The sequence below is a fragment of the Hippocampus zosterae genome, chromosome 11, assembly GCF_025434085.1.
Source record: "Hippocampus zosterae strain Florida chromosome 11, ASM2543408v3, whole genome shotgun sequence".
NCBI lineage: Eukaryota > Metazoa > Chordata > Actinopteri > Syngnathiformes > Syngnathidae > Hippocampus > Hippocampus zosterae.
In genome coordinates this window covers 14,777,364-14,798,530 of record NC_067461.1, presented here as the reverse complement: position 1 = coordinate 14,798,530, position 21,167 = coordinate 14,777,364, and the positions used below count along the sequence as shown (strand labels likewise).

Here is a 21,167-nt window from a genome sequence, read left to right as displayed (position 1 = left end):
TGAAGGTATTAACAGATTCTTTTACTTACCTATTTAAAATGGCATACTGTATTGTTAACAATTCATTTGTTATCACTGCTTCTCAGATTCTCGTCCATTCTTTTTTCTGCCTTAATCTTTTCTGTCTCACCTAGTCTAACCAACATATCTGTGCCCCCTCCTGAGCAGTGGCTGGAAGGTGGATTAAGGCCTGCAGCCCCATGATGAGAGTGAGACACCAATTTCTGCTGGCTCCTGAAGATGCCTGTCTTCAGATTAGACTAAAATACCAGGTGCTAATTAAACCTAAATCTCAAATTCCATGCCTTTTGTACAAAAAGTAATTCACATCGGTAATGGAACTAAGGCATAGATTGGCACTTGTACATACAGTATATACTCTGCTAATTTTGCAGGTTTTCTTTTTTTAAATAATATGCTGACAGAAACCTAGAGCTGATGAAAAGAAGGAAGACGTGAATTAGTCTTGTGGGCCTTGAACACAGCTGGCTAACGTCTATAGGAGACAAGAGAGATGGCATATTAATTTTTTTTTTTTTTTAAAACTGTTGCCACACTCTCCAGCCGCACTTTATAAAATGGTTGTCAAGGCCAAATGCGTTGGACACTCAATGATGATAGTGTAAGACTGAATAATGCACAGCGGTAAGAAGCTGTTCTTTTCATGGTTCTTATCACTGACCATATTATGGTACGTCTTTAAACCCCGAGTTTTATAAAGTCACAATCGGTTAAAAACAAAATCTGTCAATACGGAATACATTAAGCATTGTTCTAGAGAGTGCATCTAGAATCAATACAATTAAATTCTTGGCCCACTTGTGACAAGTACATGAAATCAAATGTTGGACTTCTATTTCACACAATTTTTACTAGAACAACATTACATGGTGTCACCTATGCAGGGTGTTTATTTGAGCTGCCGTGGAGCACTCACCCCTATGACACCAGAATGTATACAGGCTGTTGGTGGGTTAAGGAGGGTTAAGATGCAGATGAAATACTAGCATGCTAATGTCTTTGAAGGGTAAATCACAGAGTTGCTGTGCTGTCCAAAGGTCTCGTGCCGCACGCGCGAGATGCCCCAAATCCATCTCAGGTCACCTCGCTGTTTGACAAGTTTTATCTCAGACATATGAAACACACACACAAGCGGAGTGACAATTCTGAAAAGGAAACCTCTGCAACCTACCCTTTGACACCAATGACAACATGTGCATAACTGAAGACTTGATAATTGTGTTTGCATGGAGCCAAGTGTCTTCGGCAACATCTCTTAAAACTGCAAGCAACAAGTGCAGCTGGAATGGCCAATGATGTAGTTTGACCGTCAATTCAGTTAAACTTTACGGCAAGTCTTTTGCGTTTCATTAAATACATTGGGAAAGGAAAACCAAAAAGCGCTCGATAGTCGACTGACTGAATGCCATGTTGTGTTTAGTCTAAAAATTGAACTATCGGGTTCAATGGTGATAAGATACGCTTTGGCCAGCTGGGCTATCATAACAGCAGCCCCTTCAGCCATTGATAAGGTGCTAAATGGCATTATATGTGATATCGAGGCACCAGGCTTTTGACCTCCTGATCAGCAAAACAAGATCACTTGACAAGACAGAAAATCACTGGCTGAGCAAATTGCTGTTTTAAATTCATTAGTAAAATTCCAGCCAGATTAAATATCAGGGTGAGATTTGGGTGGAATAAACAAGAGGTTTTGTGCTGGGATGTTTTGGCTACCAGTGAGATTACCTGCTATGTGGTCTCCCTTGAGCTGAGTCTGAAGCAACCATATAGTCTCTCGAACTGGAAGCATGGGCCAACAACTTGAAAACCATGTACAGATTTTGATACCAATCAAAGATCTTGTTTCTGTTTTACTGCTTGCCCTATGACATGACGACAATTAATTGCTTTAAGAATAAATATGTCAAAATCTGTTTGAAATCTATTCTTGTTCTCATCCGACAATTAAAGGCTCTGTTAGTTAAGCCCCTGTCCGACTGAGGGGTGAACAATTGCAACTGTTGGTGAAGGTAGCAAAATATGCGCTCATGTCAGATTGCATCAGGGTTCATTCAAGGTTGCAAATGTTTGCTAACAGTTTTAGCAGGGGGGTTCTTGTCACATGGGGATGTTGAATATGTTCAGCCCTCTTTTGCAACAAGAAAAATAGAGGCAAACGCCTGGCGACCGTTTGGCGAACATTTGTGACCTTGAAAGAATCCTGATGAGAACGCAGCATCGGCTGCCTTTATAAAAACTCACAATTGTTGTTGTACAGGATCAGGACTTTGGAATGAAAAAATCAGTGGGCACCACCAAGGTGTAGAGACAAAGAACAAAAAATCGTAACTTACCACACTTGGGATGAGTCACGTCTTAAAGTTAAATAAGACACAAGATATATTTTTATTTCACTTCAATCATCATTATTGCAATCTTGAAGGCATTAATTGCACTAATAATAATTTATATTTGATGTCAACCAAACTCATAATATTTATGGCACCAGATTCTCCTTCACAGCTTGGAATCTGTCTGCTCAAAGCATGCCAATCTGCCATGCCCTTTTCCCACTGTACGGCACAGATGATGCCCAATTCTGAGCCTTAAAATAATTTGCAATTTAGCCATACCATAACATGTGGTTCGTTCATCTTAGCTGTGACACTCAAAGTCCAGCAAGATATCGATATAAAGCTGGACTACATACATTAATTCGCATGGATGTAGATTTTTTTTTTTTAACGGACATTTTAGTTTGCAGGGTATGCGGTTAATTGCTTTCGTAGGTGAAGGTCAGTGCAGGTGGACTTAGTCATGCATGGGTCGTCCTTCGTGGGGCAATGAGCAGGTCTCAGCAAATGAGTGTAACAGAGGTGGAGAGGGCAGATCAAATTGCACTCCGTGAGAAAGAATACTCCCTCAGGTCATAAATCAGAGATGGGGCAGAATTACGCGCCTCTCTGGAGCTCAGCATGCCTGTTTACACTGACGTAAGTGGCACTACATATAATACCGCGAATAACCGGCCAGTCAGTTCACTCACAGACAAACTGCACATTTTTCCAAAGTAATGTGTACCGGTCCACCCCATTTGTGAAGCATGCTCTAAATTGGGTCAATTCTTGTGTGAAAATTGTAATCAGAGTAACCTGAATTGAGGATTCCTCTTTTTTGGTCTAAAATCTTTGTTTTCTTTTTATTATTATTATTGACAGCCTATATACACGTAGTTACTCTCCTGCTGCATTTAGGGCAAACTGATCATTTCACACATTAAAATGCCTTTGAAAGCTGGGCAATTTGGAAGTTTCTGAGTTTTATTGTAGCTCACGGAAGTAATAAATAATGCCCACACAAATCTAGGACTGAGAATAAATATCAACAGAAGGGTTCTGTTTAAGATCAGTGTGAAAGGACAACCAACCCGGGAAAACAAAATGTGTGCCATAAATTTGAACACAATTTCCTTGGGCCGACCTACCAAATGAGCAGACTCCCAAAAAACACAAGCAAGTGTCAATAATTCATGGGGCCTGTGGAAGCATTCGTCAGCAGCGTAGAGACAGATCCCAATAACTTTTTAGGCCTGTTAACTGCCCTCCTGTTGTTAGGTCGTGTTAAAACAAACACACGGTCCAAGTCGCTTGAAAATAGATTGGTCTTAAACAGAAAAGGACCTTTTCATTACCATGTAGTACAAATTAAAAAAAATGATGGTAGTAATAAGGGAAAGAAAACAAATGGATGACTTCGAAGTCACTTAGTGTTCATTTGTGCGTCTTACTACGTGTGCGCTCGTGCTTATGGGAGTTCCTGTGCGTAAGAAGCTTACAGGCACCCATTTAAAAAAACATTCAATGCCAGTCAATAGAACTGTGTGGTCAACTTGTTTCCGGACTATTGAGATCACACTTATTTGTACAGTAACAACAACAACAACAACAACAGCTTGGGCTAGACATTAGATCAAGTAAATGTGGACCAAAATGAGAACCTTCCTGATTTGAAGAACAAATTAATAATGATTTAATTCACTTATAATTGTGGTGTTTGATCGCTTTCCAGGCTCGATCAACATCTTTGATTGTTCAGGTGATTCCAACCACACTGACCAACAAATTGTGACCCATCCAAGGCCTATCTGGTCTCGACAGGAAATAAAGACTCTTGTGAAATCCAACTTGGGCTAATCCAAAGGGGCATGGACATCCAGGGGAATCAAAGCAGTGCTTAACCATTTTCTACAACACAAATTGCAGGCTTGCATTTCTAACTTCGCAAGATGCAACACCACAATTGATTATCTCTGGTCAAATGTCTTACAGTGGTGATCAGTACTTCTGGTTCAATTAAAAATTATATTGCTGTGACACACATCTTCACTGTTGTTACAGCACGGCTTTATATCAATTTAACACATTCCACTACACTCACTGGTAGTTCATTTAATTGTGCACTTGCGAAAGTTACTGTAAAAAAAAAAGATGTGTGAAGTGCATCAAAGACGTGATTACATCCTACACACTTGCTGTTAAAGTTAAGTCTTTTACTGTTGAATAAATGCATAAAAGTAAAATGGTGAGACCTTATTTGTAGACTTGCATCACCATTAATAATATGAAAATGTTTTTCCAAACATGGACTGTACAATTAATATATTTTTTATCATGGAAAGTTTAACTCTCCATTCACTCTTTTAAAGTTAAAGGAAAATGTTTGATTGCAGGGATTGCCGCAAAAAGTTGCGCAACGACATATGAAGTCAAGGGTGCCATCACCATTTTTTCCAAGTATTGAACCACAATTCAAAAGAAATGTCTAATTTTCATTAGTTGATTTTCACTCAATTTATAGTTTCACGTTAATTATGTGACAATTGTGGGATTTTAACAAGAGGGTTCCCAACAATTTTATCCATGTATCTAGGTGATGTAAGTTGTACCATAATTAAAGCGATGATACTACGGCAATGTAGACGGAGTTATCATGATTTGAAGTCTGAAGGACTTTGGGCCTGTAGACGTAGTGGGCCTGAGAGGACTCTTATCCACAACCTTCCCATCTGCACTATCAAGTTATCCCAGTGGGGTTTTGACTGATAACTCAGGCTCGTGATAACAATAGCCCAGGTCCCGACTACGCTGGGCCATCTAAAAGCCGTTAGCTACCTCATTACTCCACTGGCTACTGCCCTACATAAAGCACAGTGGCACCTTAGTAGGCACCAGTTATCATTACTGCCTTATGACCACCAATGAAATTATCCCAGGCTACCGTCTACAGGAACCAGACCGTCACATTGGCATGTCGGGCGGAGAGAGCAGTCATTCCACCCAGAAAAGAAAACAAAAAACCTATTCAAACACAATTCACAAATATCCAGTGGAAATATTCTTATTCTTCATACAGTATTTAACAAGTATTTTGATGACTGTGTAGAACAGCGACTTCTGGCAAGCTTCCCTCTCTAAATTGTATTGCCGTTACGCACCATCTAATCCCACTAAATGGGATAAAATTTAAATTAGAAATGAATCTAATCTATGCATCACATGAGAATAATAAGAGGGTGAGTAGTTGTATATCCAGGCTGATATATATATATATATATATATATATACACACACACACGATTAGTGATAACTAACAGTGAAAAGCTGTATCGACTGTACTGTGTATGGAGCAAAATATTTCAGTATTTTTTGCTTTACCTGGTTCCTCCAAAGAGGATGATTCGATCCCCAACCATGCAGCAGCACTGTCGTCTTCGAGGACATGGGCCTTTTCCCTTGGGTTCTACTTTCGTCCATGAAAAGGCTTCTGCACAGTTTGAATGTAAATAACAGAACACACTGATGATGATGTTAATTATTTGGGAATACAACATGTACAATACAGTATTGACACATTACACATGCAAACCCGAAGACTGAGCTTCACTGCTTTCTGCACTAGATTAATCATGAAGAGTTGACTTTCTTTAGTGCAACTTCCAACATTTACCTCAATGTACAGGTGCACCGATTAATCATCAACTAATGGATTATCAAATCAAACAATAGCTCATTTGATAATAAAATAAACATTTAGATGAGTTAATTTAAAAGTGTCCGAATTCTCTGAATTTTAGCCTCTCAGGGGTAAATATCAGATTTCTGAAGCCTTCCGTGGAATCAGACTGCAACCAGCTTACATTTGTGTTTTTTCAAACCAAGACATTTTACTTTGGAAAACAACGACCTTCAGATTCCTCAATTAATAATCGAGAGATGAGTCCATTATTGAACTATTCATTACTTGTCCTACTTAGGTGTCCAAAGATGAAAATAAATAAAGAAACACAAATATCACCAGGCGTACCCACAAGTCAGCCCTTTGAATTGCAAAATTCTATACAAGAGTGAGAGGGGTGTTCAGAATTCATTCGAAATCGGTTCCCTTTGATTTAGAGGATAGTTATAGTTAAGAGGCATCACGAATAAATCAAAATATGTCCATAAATATATTCTTAAATTAGTTTGATATGTCTTTTTTATTGAATATTTTAACATATTTAATATATTACCCCCTACACTGCCCGCAAACTTTTCACCATCCTGGTACATAGGGATGAAATAATTCCCGTGGGAGACTGTGCTTTGAGAGATAGAACATACACACATGCTCAGCAAAACATCCGATTTACTGCATTAAGTATCTTTACATGCAGACTTTTAGCACGACTTGACATTGAAATAAAATAAAACAAAAACATAGGCCCTCGCCTTAATAGCACCGCACTCTGCCCCATGTTTCCGGTGCTTGGTTGTGTCTGTGTTGTGCAATATTTTCTCCACTTTATAATGAGTGTCTTCACTGTGTTACATGGTATATTTAACGCAAGGTAAATTCTTTGACACCCTTCTCCTGAGTGATACCTCTGAACAATGAGCTGACCCCGATGCTGTGGAAGCTCTCTGCGGACCATGACTTGTGCTATAAGATGTGACTATAAAAATGTCAGGAAAAGCCCACTTCAGTAGCCCTACTTTATTTGGGATTAATGAGAGACACTTTAAAGTGTTCCAGGTATCTGTAACATTTGTTTAAAGGTGGTCGGCTTATTCTGAACACAGTCATATCCATAGACATTAGAGGGTGAGCACACTTGTAAAACCACATGAGCCTCGGTTATGTGTATTTCCCCTTTCTAGACGTTTTCTGTTTTTGTTTTATCCAAATGAGTTGGAGATGTGATAGTTTACATTGGCGGTAGAAAAGGTTTTGAAATTCTTTAGCTTGGTCTAATTTTTCTTAACATAGACACTTGGCATTTGAACAGGAGTGTGAAGTCTTAATATGCAGTGTAAGGTTGCGCATGTCAAACAAATGCACTGAACGGTATCATGCCATCGCTATGGTAACAGGCCCTTAAAACCTGTAGAGAGAATTGGGATTGGAACTAAGATGCTGCCATCTAGCGGCTATGACTTCCAAAGCAGACTTGTAATTCAGCCGACAAAGTTGGTTAGCGGTTTTATTCATACTGTACAACCCGACCGCTAGTGTATGTAGTACAGCACGTCGAATATGACCTTTTGTGCATTGCACAGCTAAGTGCAATGAAATTATTGGTTTAATATGAAGGAGAGGCTTGAAGAAATAAGAAAGTTGGTTAATACAATCTTAAAGGCTCAATCAAATCAAGCATTTTCTTTACAACAATACGTTATATACAGCCCCACTAGCCCAGCATGGTATTCAAATTAGTGTTGCATTTGTGGAATATGAATTAAACATCAGCATGTACTTGTTTTTATCCATCCCAAGGTGAAGATAACCTATGTCATTTTCAGTTAATAAAAAGTGACGAAATGGCTGCCCCCTAGGATGGGTGGATTTTACTGCTTGATTCATTTTCCACACATGCAAGATTAATCAGAATCTTGTGTTTAGTATAGCGGAGGTGCATAGAGCATAATATTGTCGAGAACATTTTTGACTTGACACTTTAAAGTGACACTATTGAACGCCATCGCTGAAAATGGGTCACAATTATATAGAACTATAGGAAATGCAAACATGACCCCAAGTGAAAAAAAGCAACTGAGATACCTGGAGTGAATTTCCAGAGATCATTGAAGTGCTGGTCCAAATCTGCGTTGTAGCCTCCAAATATGTACAGCTCCCCCTTGTAGCAAACTACACGTTCACGGAGACAAGAGAGAGACATTTACATTAATAACATAACGCCCCGCCAAGATGAACTTCAAGAATTGTAGCTAAACAGCAGTACAGTGCTCTGCAAGTTGAAAGAGTTCCTTACAAGCTGAGTGACTCCTGCGTCCATCGGGTAAGAGCTGTGTTGCTGGAGAGCTCAACCAGGTATTGGTCTGTGTATCAAACACTTCTATTTTGTTGCAGTAGATCTCATTATTGGAGTGGAATGGACCAAAGTGGTCCCCCCGTCCTCCAAATACAAACATTTTTGTCCCGATGATGGTTGCTGAGTGGAAGTCCCGCCAGCTTGCTGGAATGCCCTGAAATGCAAAAAATAAAATTAAAAAAATAGAGCACATTTGTTAAAAATAAAATAATCATTTAATAGGGACAATTTTGATTTCCTATCTTTGAACACCACATCACAGTTAATTGGCCTCGACACTGAGATGAAACTGGAAGGGAAGTTCTGCCACCTAGTGGACATTACTAAGTCAAGTCAAGTCAACAGTATTTATAGAGCACTTTCAAACAGCCATCGCTGCATACAAAGTGCTGTACATGGAGCGATTTAACATACACAATGAAGAGTAAGACGAATCCGTAATAAAAGGCGGTAGAAAGCACCAAGCAGTAAAATCAAGAACAAATCTAAGTCATGCTGAATCAAACGCCAAAAAATACAAGTGAGTTTTGAGGAGGGCTTTAAAGATGGGCAGCGAGGAGGCTTGCCGAATGTTCAGTGGGAGGTCATTCCAGAGAGCGGGACCAGCAACAGAAAAGGCTCGATCCCCTCTGAGCCTCAGTTTAGTTCTTGGTACTTCTAACAAAGACTGGTCCACAGACCTGAGGCGCCCGGCAGGTGTGTAGGGGCGGATGAGCTCAGAGAGGTAAGGTGGCGCGAGATTATTCAGAGATTTGAAAACAAAGAGGAGGATCTTGAAAATAACTCTAAAATGAATGGGGAATTAAAGGAAACTAAACCTGCATAACGAGACTTGGGGAAAAATATCTGACGGCGCGACTATTGTGAACTACAAAAAGGTCGTGTAGCTTGAGAAGGCCATAACTGAGGCGCGCAAACATTGCACCTCATGAGCCAGAGGGTGGAGTTTGTGCCTTGCTCAAGTGCATCTCAAAAGTAGTCAGGAAGAAGACCAGTATCACTCCAACATTTATTTATTTTTTCTTTCTGCGGCAGGACTTGACCCATGAAACTCCTGATTTTCAATTACTGATCGAAAAATAGAAACTTGTTTTTAAACTCACCATGACATCAATCAAAGACCAATGCATGGTAGTGGTGTCCAGCTTGTGGATATCATTAGAGAAGCAGTCAGCCTAAAGCGCAGGAGAGGAAATGAATTAAATACCTTAATTTTCACGTGTGACAGTGTGTTTACCCAAAATTCATACTGAACTCAATTTGCCAACTTTCACAACAGATATATTTCCATGACTGAAAAGGAAGCTAGTCAAAGACTTACCAGCTGCTCGTATCCTCCAAATATATACATTGCCTTGAACAGAACGCAGGCTGAGTGACCATCTCTTGCCCCTGGAACTGTCCCAGAAATTCTTGGTGTGAACCATCTGTGGGTATCTGCAGCGCAAGGAGAACTTACATTAATTCCCACCACTATGCGTCAAACTGCTGGTAACAAGTAAGATATTTAGTGAGCGTTTTACACTATGCCATTTTGGTCCGTTTCTGTACAGGCAGCCAAAATGTCTCTATTTGCGTAAAATAGTTTATCCGATTAAAAGGGTAGCATACAAAACGTTTGTTTTACAAACAGCACAACTCAACATTGACAAAACACGCAAACTCCATCCGTAGGTCCATTTTCTGTAATGCTTACCGGTCGTCCCATGAGGATCCAGGGCGAGATGGACACTACTCCTGCTGTTTTATTTTGATACAACATAATCAATCTGCTTCCATGGAGGACTACAGAAATCTGAGAATATTTACTGTTGAGAAGCTGAAATTCTGGGGATTTCTACAACGATCGATTTGACAACTGGTTCATTGTTGACCAATTGTTGCACCTCTAAATTATTTGTTTTTAACATTTGTCAAAGAAAACTTTCTGTGCCAAATAAATGAAAAGCATGTTGACAGCATTAGCTCTTACAACCACAACCTTACCTAGTTTTAACCTCAGACTGTCAGAATCATGTGTCGTGAAATGTCTGAAATGTCATGTGACATTTCAGACTGCCTCTTAGTTTTAATTTTAACCTGCCCATACAAGAAATAATTGATTTTCCTCACAGTCAACATAGACCGAACCCAATTGAAAACTGTGGTATGAAATAAACTGGGGATTTTCTGAACCACGCCACCCCTAATTCATAGCTATGGACACTTTGGTATGTTCAAATCAACCAATATACTACATCTCTCTCTTTCTCTTGAAATAGAGAGCGAGAGACAGAGAGACAGAGAGACAGATAGACAGATAGCTAGTAAAGGAAACTGCTAAGATTTGTGATCTTCATTATTACCCTGATGGAATTTGCATTACATTCCCTATGGACAGTTCGCAGACATATTGTGAGTCGTATCTACTTACTGACATCGAACGCATACAGCACATTGCAGGCTCCTTCAGTGTCATTGCGTCCCCCCCACAAGTAGATGGTCTCATCCAGTAGCACTGCCGTGTGACCATAACGCATGTATGGCACTTCTCGTGCACGCTCATGTCCAACGGGCCTCACCGGGGGCAAGTTCATCCAGCGCATTGACACTATGGAAAAAAATGGTAGAGAAATAATATCGTAAAACAGTGTGGGAGAGTTTAGACTTCTCTTGTGCTCCAAGAGGATGAAGTTGATACATTTTACTAAAATGTGTTTTTTATGTTTGCAATGCTGTTTCATTCTTGTATAATATTTTACCAATTACTGTACTCATTTGCATATGTCTACGACAGAAGGTGGAAACACATTTTAAAAATCAATCACAAGGTAGAGCGGTGTGACAGCAGGCAATGCTGCAGAACAGACATCAAAGGGAAGAATTACAGAGCAAGCAAACTGATGAAATAATGAAACAATAGCTGAGATGCTCTCATTTCCATTTCAAATGAGCCAACTGCATCTTCATGAACGTTTGCTTGCGCCGATCTTTTGGCACTCACCAAATAAGGCGGCTCAAATTACTCAACCTACAGATGATAATGGACAAGTATTGTGGAAAGACTTCATTAATACTCAAGCAATTTGGAATTCAAACCAAAACAGGCTTTCAAGTAAAAAAAATTGAGGTCACAAAAGTCAGCATATCACGCAAGACTTGAGTACCTGTAAATCTTGCAAGACCTCACCAAACAACTGCTATTGTTAGCTGTTAGTGAATCACTGACTGGCTCGCTGCACTCACCATTGCCACGAGTTAACATTTTAGAGTGAATAACTTTTACTTTACAGAAACGGTTACTGAAATCTTCCATTCACGAGGTACCTCAGGGTTGTGCCTTTTATTAAGACCTCCTTTTAGGGATTCAAGTTAGGAGAGTGCTTATGTGTCTTTTTTAAAGGGATATGGTCTTGCTTTCTAAGTGTCCTTGGGTGCATTGAAAGGTGCTATGCAAATCAAATTTAAACTTATTATTATTATTATTTATTTTTACCTTATTTACACAACTGTTTAGCTATTAATAAGTTATGTATGCAAATTATTGCCTGTGCAGGTAAAAGGACATATCATATCAATTTATTATTTAGGGGGAAACTGCTTAGAAATCCCAACTGAATTTACACTTAGCATTTTAATTAAATGGACATTAAAAAAAAAATTTCATCAAGCACATTCTTGAGCATGACTTTTGACTCTTCAGCCGGGCTTTTTTCGAATTGGCTTTAAAAGTCAAAAGAAGCTTCCATATAGCCGCAACAGTAGACATTTCAAATACTATTTGACAACTTGATAGCTGTCAAAGTGCAACCCATGGAAACACAGAGTGTATGGTTATCCATTCTAACTTACCAGTGTTGAAAACATGCACGTCAATCTGACGTAGCGTCTCATAGTCCTCCCCGGAGCAGTAGCCCCCAAAGGTGTACACCTTGTGCCCCACGGCCACAGCGGCATGATTGACTCTCCGTGGCCCTCCTTCAAGGTGGACAGACCAACGCAACATTCCACTTGGCTGCACCTCTGCAGAGTTGATCACTTCGCCTCCATTAGGCCAATTTCCACCATTTAACCTGTGAACACAATAAGAGGAGTTCAGGAAAAAAATACTCCTGGCAATGGCGGTGACAATAAAAGAACTGGTCCTGGACTAGCTTAGCCTTGCTGACAAGAACGAGAACATAAAAAGAGCAAGAAAAAATTCAAAAGTGGGCATCACATCCTGCAGTGTGAACGCTACCCATCTGATCGCCACAACCAGCTGCCGGAATTAAAACTAAATGTGAATGTAAAATTCTCACCCTTATCTCAGCGAACTGCTTTCAATTCCGCTGAGAGCTTTGAAATCCGCAGCAAATTCCGCGATCGGGGGATCACAAATTATTTAACTTTGGAGGTTTCTCTGTATATGCATAAAAGCCAGGATAAAATTGAAGGTTGCCTTCCAAAGAAAGAAAATAGCCATAACTGATATAACTGGAATTTGACAAAATGTATGTATGACAGGCCACAATGCTTCTGAAAAAAATGTTGCTTTTTGGTCACATCAGCTCTAATGTATGTTTACAGACACAAAACTGTGGCATACAAAGAAACTAACACAATACTGTAAACCAGGGGTGCCCAAACTTTTTGGACCGAAGATCTACTTTTCGATCAACTAACCTTACGGGATCTACCCTTACCGGCGCGCGCACACGCACACGCGCACACACACGCACATACACGCACACAAACACACACACACACCATGATGAGAAACAGCCTGAAACTGAGGCAGGCGATGCACTTTTTCAGCCTGTTAACTGTCGTAGCTCACACGTACCGTTTTAAAGTGTTTCCCTGGGCCCTCCTAGGTTCCTATTCTTTGCCCGTGCCCTCGGTGAATTGTGCACGAAGCAAACCCTGAATGAGAATAATGTCGATAAAAGATAGATCGCAACAGCTTTGGTCAGAAGCTGCAATTGCAGAGTGCTGAGCGCAAACAACCTCCGTCATCACGCGCCACCATAAGATTTACCTGCTTTATTTTATTTTTTAGATATTTATTTTGTGAAAAGGAGACTGATAGGATGATTGTGGTGCAGCGTACATTAACACAAAAAATATATTACTAACATGTACAAAGACACACAAATGGTTGATTAGTTTTTTTCTCCTCGACACTCTTGGGATCTACTTGGGACCTGTTTTAGATCTACCGGTAGATCAGGATCGACGTAATGGGCACCCCTGCTGTAAACCATGGAGGTGGCCCGATTATGTTGGAATGGGTCTAGCATTGGGTGCCTTGGATCGGTGAAGGCTAAAATGAAATGTGAAGATCAACTGGAGCTGGGCATTATACTGTATGTAGAACACCCAAAAAATCACAACTATTTTTTTCATATCCTCTGATATAGAATATCATCATATTAATTGCCAGTTTGAAAGCATTTGTACTATATTTGAAAACTATATGCAAAAGATGAACACAGAAAAACGTGAAAATATTTTTACTCAACAGAACAACAAATGTTGAACACTAAAATAACACAATGAACTACTTTACTGTCTTGTGTGTTTTAGCAGGTTGGAAAAATAAACAATGTTACCCTGCGGAAGTAATAAAAACGTAGGCGAAGGTCAACTAATTGGCTATTGTAGCAAACATTTCCACCGTGTTGGACAAAGGGAATTCGCTTGCAGTGATTTCCGTAATCATTCTGAAACTGATCACGGTCTCAAATGTTGATCATATCATTGCCCAGTTCTACTATCAAAACAATCAAGTCAAGTCAAGTCAACAGTATTTATAGAGCACTTTCAAACAGCCATCGCTGCATACAAAGTGCTGTACATGGAGCGATTTAACATATACAATAAACAGTAAGACGAATCAGTAATAAGTAATAAGTAATAAGGCGGTAGAAAGCACCAAGCAGTAAAATCAAGAGCAAATCTAAGTCATGCTGAGTCAAACGCCAAAGAATACAAGTGAGTTTTGAGGAGGGCTTTAAAGATGGGCAGCGAGGAGGCTTGCCGAATGTTCAGTGGGAGGTCATTCCAGAGAGATGGACCAGCAACAGAAAAGGCTCGATCCCCTCCAAAAGCAAAGCATCCTGCCCAGTGTCAGAAAGCTTTGTCTCAGTCTTAGTTTGTGGGTTATTCAACATAATGACCCAAAATACACAGCTAAAAACACCCACGTATAGCGAAGAACACAGAGGAACACATCAGACTATTCTGAAGTGACTTCCCATGAGCCCACATCTAAATCTTACTGAACGTCTGTGAAAGGTGCCGAAAGTTGCAGTCAGGAAAAGACACCCTTCAAATGTTTGCTCATGAGAAGTGGGCCAAAATACTTTACTCACATTGCAAGTCTCTGTGAGTTACAGAACCCGTTTGATCGCAGTGTTTGGCTGAAAAGGCTTGCAGTGTTTTTCTGAAAACCAAAATATTAAGTTGAGGGTAAAATCATTTTTGTCCAGATCAGTTTCATTGGTGCGTTTTTGACCCATTATTCCCATTTTAAAACAGTTATCATGTTCCTTAACAGGTCTCTGACAGTCTTTGGTGTCAATACACAAACGACAAAGGATTGCATCAACCCTAACTGGTAACGCCACCCTGGGTGAATGGTTTTGGGGTGGAGTTGGATCTCATGCAAATGAGGCACGGCACATTCCACCTACCTGTACGATTCCTTGGTCAGAATGCCATTGGGAGGCAGAGCTAGAAGCGACAACTGGGTGAGAGGCTAAATGTTCTCTGCAGCTCGGAGTCTAAAAAGAAAAGTGTGCATAAAACTCGCATTAAGATTTTCACTCGTGGTGGAAGGACTTCATCATCAAGCAGTCAAATCACACAACTGATGTGTCAATTCATGCGTGTGTTACACGGATTGATAAACACAACTACCAAAACCCACAAGCAACACCGTGACAACTTCACCAAATATTTGAGTATGTGCCAGTTATTAGAAGTTGATGCTGATCCTGCTCTTGAGCTACTAGTAGAAAGTGGTAACGCAACATTTTGCTTATTATACAAGAAACCTTCTGTGTACCGGTATTTTGGTGGCTGGATTCTGACCATCTCTTGACAATGGCAGAAATATCCAAAGGTCACATCAAACCTCTTCCACCGCAGAAATATCAATCCAAAGGTCACATCAAACCTCTTCCACCTAGTGGAAAATGGGAAAGTCAACCCCCCCCCCCCCAAAATGTGTTACAATAAATTGTATGCAACCCTATTAGTTTAAACACTGCATTCTGATTGATTCTGATCTGTTCAGACTAGTGAAAGCACATCAAACCTAATACTGTAAAAAAAATTGAGGGGTTGACTTCCCCTTTAAAATTGCATTATCCATATACTGGAATGGAGAGTATGATTTTTTTAAGTGGCTGCCTTGATTGCCTGTACTTACGTGCATTTTGGCAACAGAGAGTACAGGCTTCACTATTTCATCCACATGTCGGCCTGTTCTAAGCAGGGCGACCAAAACTTAGCACCACCCAAAGCTTAATGTGGGACCCTGCTCTAGGTACAATGCAATGCCGTTCTACCCCACTGTAAACAACAACCACAAAAAAAATAAAAAAAATTGAAACTTAAGGCCAAAAACAAACCGAAATTGAATTTATCAAATGAATATTGACTTCTTACTAATCCAAGGAGGAACCATCCATTCATCCATCCTTTCACTACCACTTGGGTCGCAAATGTGTTAGAGCCTATCTCAGCTGACCAGAGACAGCGGACACCCTGGATTGGTCGACATTTGCAAGGCACAAACAAAGATTTCCACTCACATTTATGGACGATTTGGAGTTGAACAAGGACAGTCTTGGAATGTTGGAGGCAACTGGAGTACCAGGAGAAAACCCACACAAGCAGAACATGCAAACGCTACACAGGAAGACCATAGCCTGGATTCGAACCCTCCCTCAGAACTCCAAGGGGAGACCCAGTTACAGCAAAACAGTTTGCAGCCCCCACTCTCCCCATTCTGTTCAATGACCCACTTTCTTGTTGACCTCCAACCTTTGTTTGCACTTAAAAATACATCCCCAAGGGACCTCATCTATTTTGAGGGGAGCACCAGATCTTGGCGACGATTCTTTTATTTCATCACACATACTGTTTATGCGTGCCTGTGTACAATGCACATCCACCTTTGCACAAAGTACAATACAATACATGCTGATTTATATAGCGCTATCACAACAGCGGTAACTGTAACAAAGCGCTTAACAAGACAGTTACATAAAATAAAATAACAAACACAACACTTAACATAAGGCATTAAGTAGAAGCAAGTCAAGGCAATATCGGGTTTGCACAACAGCATGCGTAAACTATGTGTCGTCACCTTCACTATGTTTATGTACAACGACCTCTTGAGAGGCGGTGAAAAAGATCCACATACCAAGGTGTCATAGGAGATCATGTGTCCGATTTAGGAACATGAACATTATTAGCTAATTAGAGTCATTGGAACAGAGCAAAAAGCAGCAACACCTTCCCACAGCCTCGTCCTGCACCTCGTTATCGTTAACAGTACCTTTTCACTGTCGTATCTGTGAAGGACAGTTAGGTGGTCACAAACAACTTAGACGAGGTTATCGCTATCTTGTTCCACATTCATGCGATAGTGTGGGACTCTTGCCGACTTGGCTAGGCTAAAGCTAAACTACGCTACCATAGTGAGCGCATGGCCCTAAGCCGACAATAGAATGACACGATTTACAACAGCGACATTTATTTGCATATGAGGCAAGGCTGGTCAGTGGACACCGCAACAACCATTGTGTTCACAGTGTTAATAAGTATCGTATAGCTTACCTTGGAGCAGAGACGTAGGCGGTTCTCCGATGTTTTTGGACGCAGGCAGGCAGACAGGGACGTTGTGACGTGTCAGTGGGTGAGGGAGCGCGCCCCCTAGCGCCCGAGTCACGACAAATCTGTCACGCGCATCTCATAGGAGTCATGTGACAGACACTGCAATAAACTGCCTACTTACTGTTCCGGTTTTACAGTTCAGTAATCTGGTCCAGGCACTGCCACTGAGAATGTTAATTGTTCAGAGTCAACCTGCATTGCCGGACAAACTTGATCACTTTCATAGAAGGTGAAACAGGCCGTCTACTGCTTGCCGGTGTGGATAACGTCGTCAGGCCTCATGTTTGTATACAATGTGGATATGTCCAAGTCATGTATCAGGGGTCCCCCGACAGGGAAGATTTTTATTCCTAATTAAACATCACCACTCGCAGGTCTCTGGGTTGTGCAGTGCATGTAATTTAATTACTTTTGGATTACATCAAATACCAGATGGTAGAAGGTATTGTGGTTGACCTCACAGTGCTGAGGTTGTGGGTTCGATCGTTTGCATGTTCTCCCAGCGCCTGTGTGGGTTTTCCTCGAGTCCTCCGGTTTCCTCCCACATTCCAAAAACATGCATGACAGAATCAGAATTAGAATCAGAATCATCTTTATTGGCCAAGTATGTAGAACACACAAGGAATTTGTCTCCGGTATAACACGTTGCATTAGTAACAGGCTGATTGAACACTCAAAATTGTCCCGTGGTGTTAGTGTGCGCAGATGGTTGTTCATCAATGTGTGCCCTGCCTACTGCCCGCAGTGAGGATAAAGCGGATCAGATATCTATATCTATATATATATTGTGCGTCGTCCCGCACGCGGGCTGTCCTTCCGTCTGTCCCTTTTCAAAACGTACCTACTTCACCGCGCCGCTGCGCGCCGCCACTGCGCCGCTCAGGCAGTGGCTCACTACGATCGCGCGGGCATCTTAGCGAAAAAATGTTGTCTACCCACAAGCATTGCAATGAAATTGTTAGCTATTTAGTAGAGCTAAACATCTCTTTATTTTCGCGATAAGCAATGAAGATGAACAAAAAGTTGAACCAAGCAACAACACTTTTGTGGGCCGAAGGCCCACCTTACCAGCCTTCCGCAGGAACTAGCTGATGAGCAGCCCTGAGGGCGGCGAACCAGCTAGTATATTTATATACATTATATTTGTCAGAGGGTGGCACGGTGTCGACTGATTAGCACATCTGACTCACATTGCAGATGGGTAGGGTCCAGCTGCGGCCTTCCTTTGTGGCGTTTGTATGTTTTCCTTGTGCCTGTGTGGGCTTTCTCCGAGTACCCCGGTTTCCTCCCACGTTCCAAATCATGCATGGCAGTTTAATGAACACTCAAAATTGTCCCTAGGTGTGATTGTGAGCGTGAATGGTTGTTGGTCTATGTGTGACTTTCGGTTGGCTGCCGGAAGACAGCTGGGATAGGCTCCAGCACGCCCACAGCACTTGAGAACAGAGATGGGCATTCATAATTGCACCATATAATTTTATTCAAAATTGCGCCATATAATTGCTGATGCAAATGAAGGTGCTCAAATTCTTATGTAATAGGGGAGCGTCGACTCAGAACAGATTCCAAAATAGCCAAACACAAAAAAATTTCGAAAACTGAAATGATAAAAAACCTTTTCATATGTCACCACAAATGAGTTGTACATATATCTCAGTCTTTGCAAATCTTTTCAGAAATTATCTTCAAACATGTACTGGATAAGGCATTTATAAACTATTTGTGAATTCACTTTACAGGGTCTTTTATACAAAGATGAAGCACTTGATTAAATTGTAATTCTAAACAAAAAAGCTTGTATTTGGATAGTAAAATAATTATGAAAAAGTGACAAAAGGTGTTGGTGAGAAGAAGTGGTCTCTCATTACCATCAACAGAGGGCGCCCACCAATTCATCCTTGCTCCTAGGTTTTGTAGAAGAGCAGCGGTTCCACTGTTACCGAGTAGATGTAACATAACACCTCATCTAGTTTCGGGCAAATAACATGAGCAGAAGCTCCAGTTGGCTCGGATACACTTTTGAGCATTCCAATTTAACTATTCATTTTAAAAAAGAAAGAAAGAAATAAAAAAACCTGGAATAAAAAATATGCCAGGCATAAGTCATGAAGCTGTCAGGAATAGAGTACAGTTCATTCTAGACTTTACAACCATTTGGGAACCTTAAAGAAGGTTCATATTAGATGTGCTGCATTTATTCCCCTCTGTTTGGTAGCTTTTTCTAACACTGCTCTCAATGTTTAGCATTACATTAAATTTTCCTTTCTCTAATGGCTATGGTAATTAAATGAACAACTGACTTTATTAAGTTTGGTATTCATATCTGCCTTTTCTTTTCTTTTTTTGCTTGTGGTTTAAGGAATTCATCATAATTAACACTTAGGAAACAGTTTTATTGACAATTAACATGGTTTTATGCATTAAAACATTAAAATCACCTGAAACATACATGACACACCCTAAATTCAGGGTGATTCGCGCTTTAATTTTACAAAGCATGACATTGCCAAGGGGTTGGGTTGGTTGAAGGTACATCAACCTGGTTTCAAATGCAGGGAAGTAGAGACTTGTCCAAAGATTGTGGCACTAAGAAAACATATTACAACTGCCATGGGACTGCCTGCATCACTATTGAGTTTGATCCTCTGTCGCGGCGCTTTGATTGATACGTTGTGTGCAGGCATTTTGTCCCGATGCTAGTTGCATGTCATGGACAATAGCCAGACTGCAAACTCTCTTAACCCTCATATTATGTTGAAAAAAAATCACATTGATTATGTTGTGGGTCATTTTGACCCGCACTGTAAAAATCCACACAAAATAGTCAAAAAACAGGTTACACCAGTAACAACTTTGTTTAAGATGATGTAAACATTCAGATAAGAGACAGACAACAGATTTTAATCCCAAAAGTATATTTAAACTCTTTATAGGTGATTGATTACATACAAAAGATGGACATGAGCGAAAAAGCTGGAGACCCGTACAGATCTTAGGTGGATGAGACTGAGTCTGCATAAATAAAGAGGCTTCTCACGCCTGACGGCTAAAATACACACAAAGAAGCTTATGCAAACCGTGATCACTCAAACTTTCCAAAACCTGTCCACACAGCAGAACTTTTCACACTGTTGATATTACACAATTGCAGTTAGATGATATTATTGTCTGGAAGACGTCCCGAAAATTTGGGGATGTGGCAAGTACAACAATCTCGTCTGGGTCGATTGCTTTGCGTTTGAGCTGTTACATGTAAGCCTCATTTATCTTCATGATACTGATACTGAGGTGTTCACACGCTGTTAGCGTGAACATTCATCTTAAGTGTGTTAAGAAACTTGGAGGGTCATGGAGAACCACAATGTATTCCTGCAGACATTGTAACCCCCATTTTGAGTGTTTCTCTTTGTTGTATTTTTGAATGGCTGTATTTGTTTTCTTCTCATGCATCCTTGCTTTGAAAGGGACAAATCCTTTTTGACCAATTACATATGCATGGACAACAGCAAACTTTAGTCAGAGATGCCTCGATGTGTCCCTAAATGTATTTTTGACAATGATTTTAAAAATGCCTCGACTTATTTCGTTGCACATCACGATTTTGAGGTAATTATTGTTTTGTGTGTTTAAGTGTGAATTGCAAAATACAGATTTGACCATGTGTTCCAAGTTATGACATTGTGGTATAGAAAATGGATGCTGGCTTTTTCGATTGATAAAATGTCACACTTCTGCTATTGTACTATCTCAAAAAAAGACAATGTCAAGAATGCCTCAGTAAGTTCTTCTTGAGGTGCTCAGCGAATGTTTTGTTTCAAAACGGTCTGTGGTGCCTCCTTTTTTAAAAGGCTAGCCTGATCGTCACACCTGTCAGCGTTTGCACACATTGCGTCATCCATCTGATCCCGCAGTGTCCACATTTGCT

The 21,167-nt window shown here is 40.5% G+C and overlaps 1 protein-coding gene across 2 annotated transcripts in view; it reads right to left on the bottom strand.

The window, feature by feature from the left end:
- The window catches only part of klhdc3 (kelch domain containing 3), a 29,391-nt gene extending 12,068 nt beyond the window's left edge, over nt 1-17,323 (bottom strand). For both annotated transcript variants that reach the window (XM_052080487.1, XM_052080489.1), the window contains exons 1-9: nt 17,186-17,323; nt 15,028-15,117; nt 12,203-12,423; nt 10,785-10,961; nt 9,693-9,808; nt 9,475-9,546; nt 8,312-8,525; nt 8,101-8,187; nt 5,718-5,826 (exon numbers count right to left, since the gene is read on the bottom strand). In XM_052080487.1, the coding sequence (XP_051936447.1) occupies nt 5,718-5,826; nt 8,101-8,187; nt 8,312-8,525; nt 9,475-9,546; nt 9,693-9,808; nt 10,785-10,961; nt 12,203-12,356 (929 nt within the window). In that variant the 5' untranslated portion in view covers nt 12,357-12,423; nt 15,028-15,117; nt 17,186-17,323. The remainder of the gene's footprint in view (nt 1-5,717; nt 5,827-8,100; nt 8,188-8,311; nt 8,526-9,474; nt 9,547-9,692; nt 9,809-10,784; nt 10,962-12,202; nt 12,424-15,027; nt 15,118-17,185) is intronic.
- Between the last annotated feature and the right edge of the window lie 3,844 nt (nt 17,324-21,167).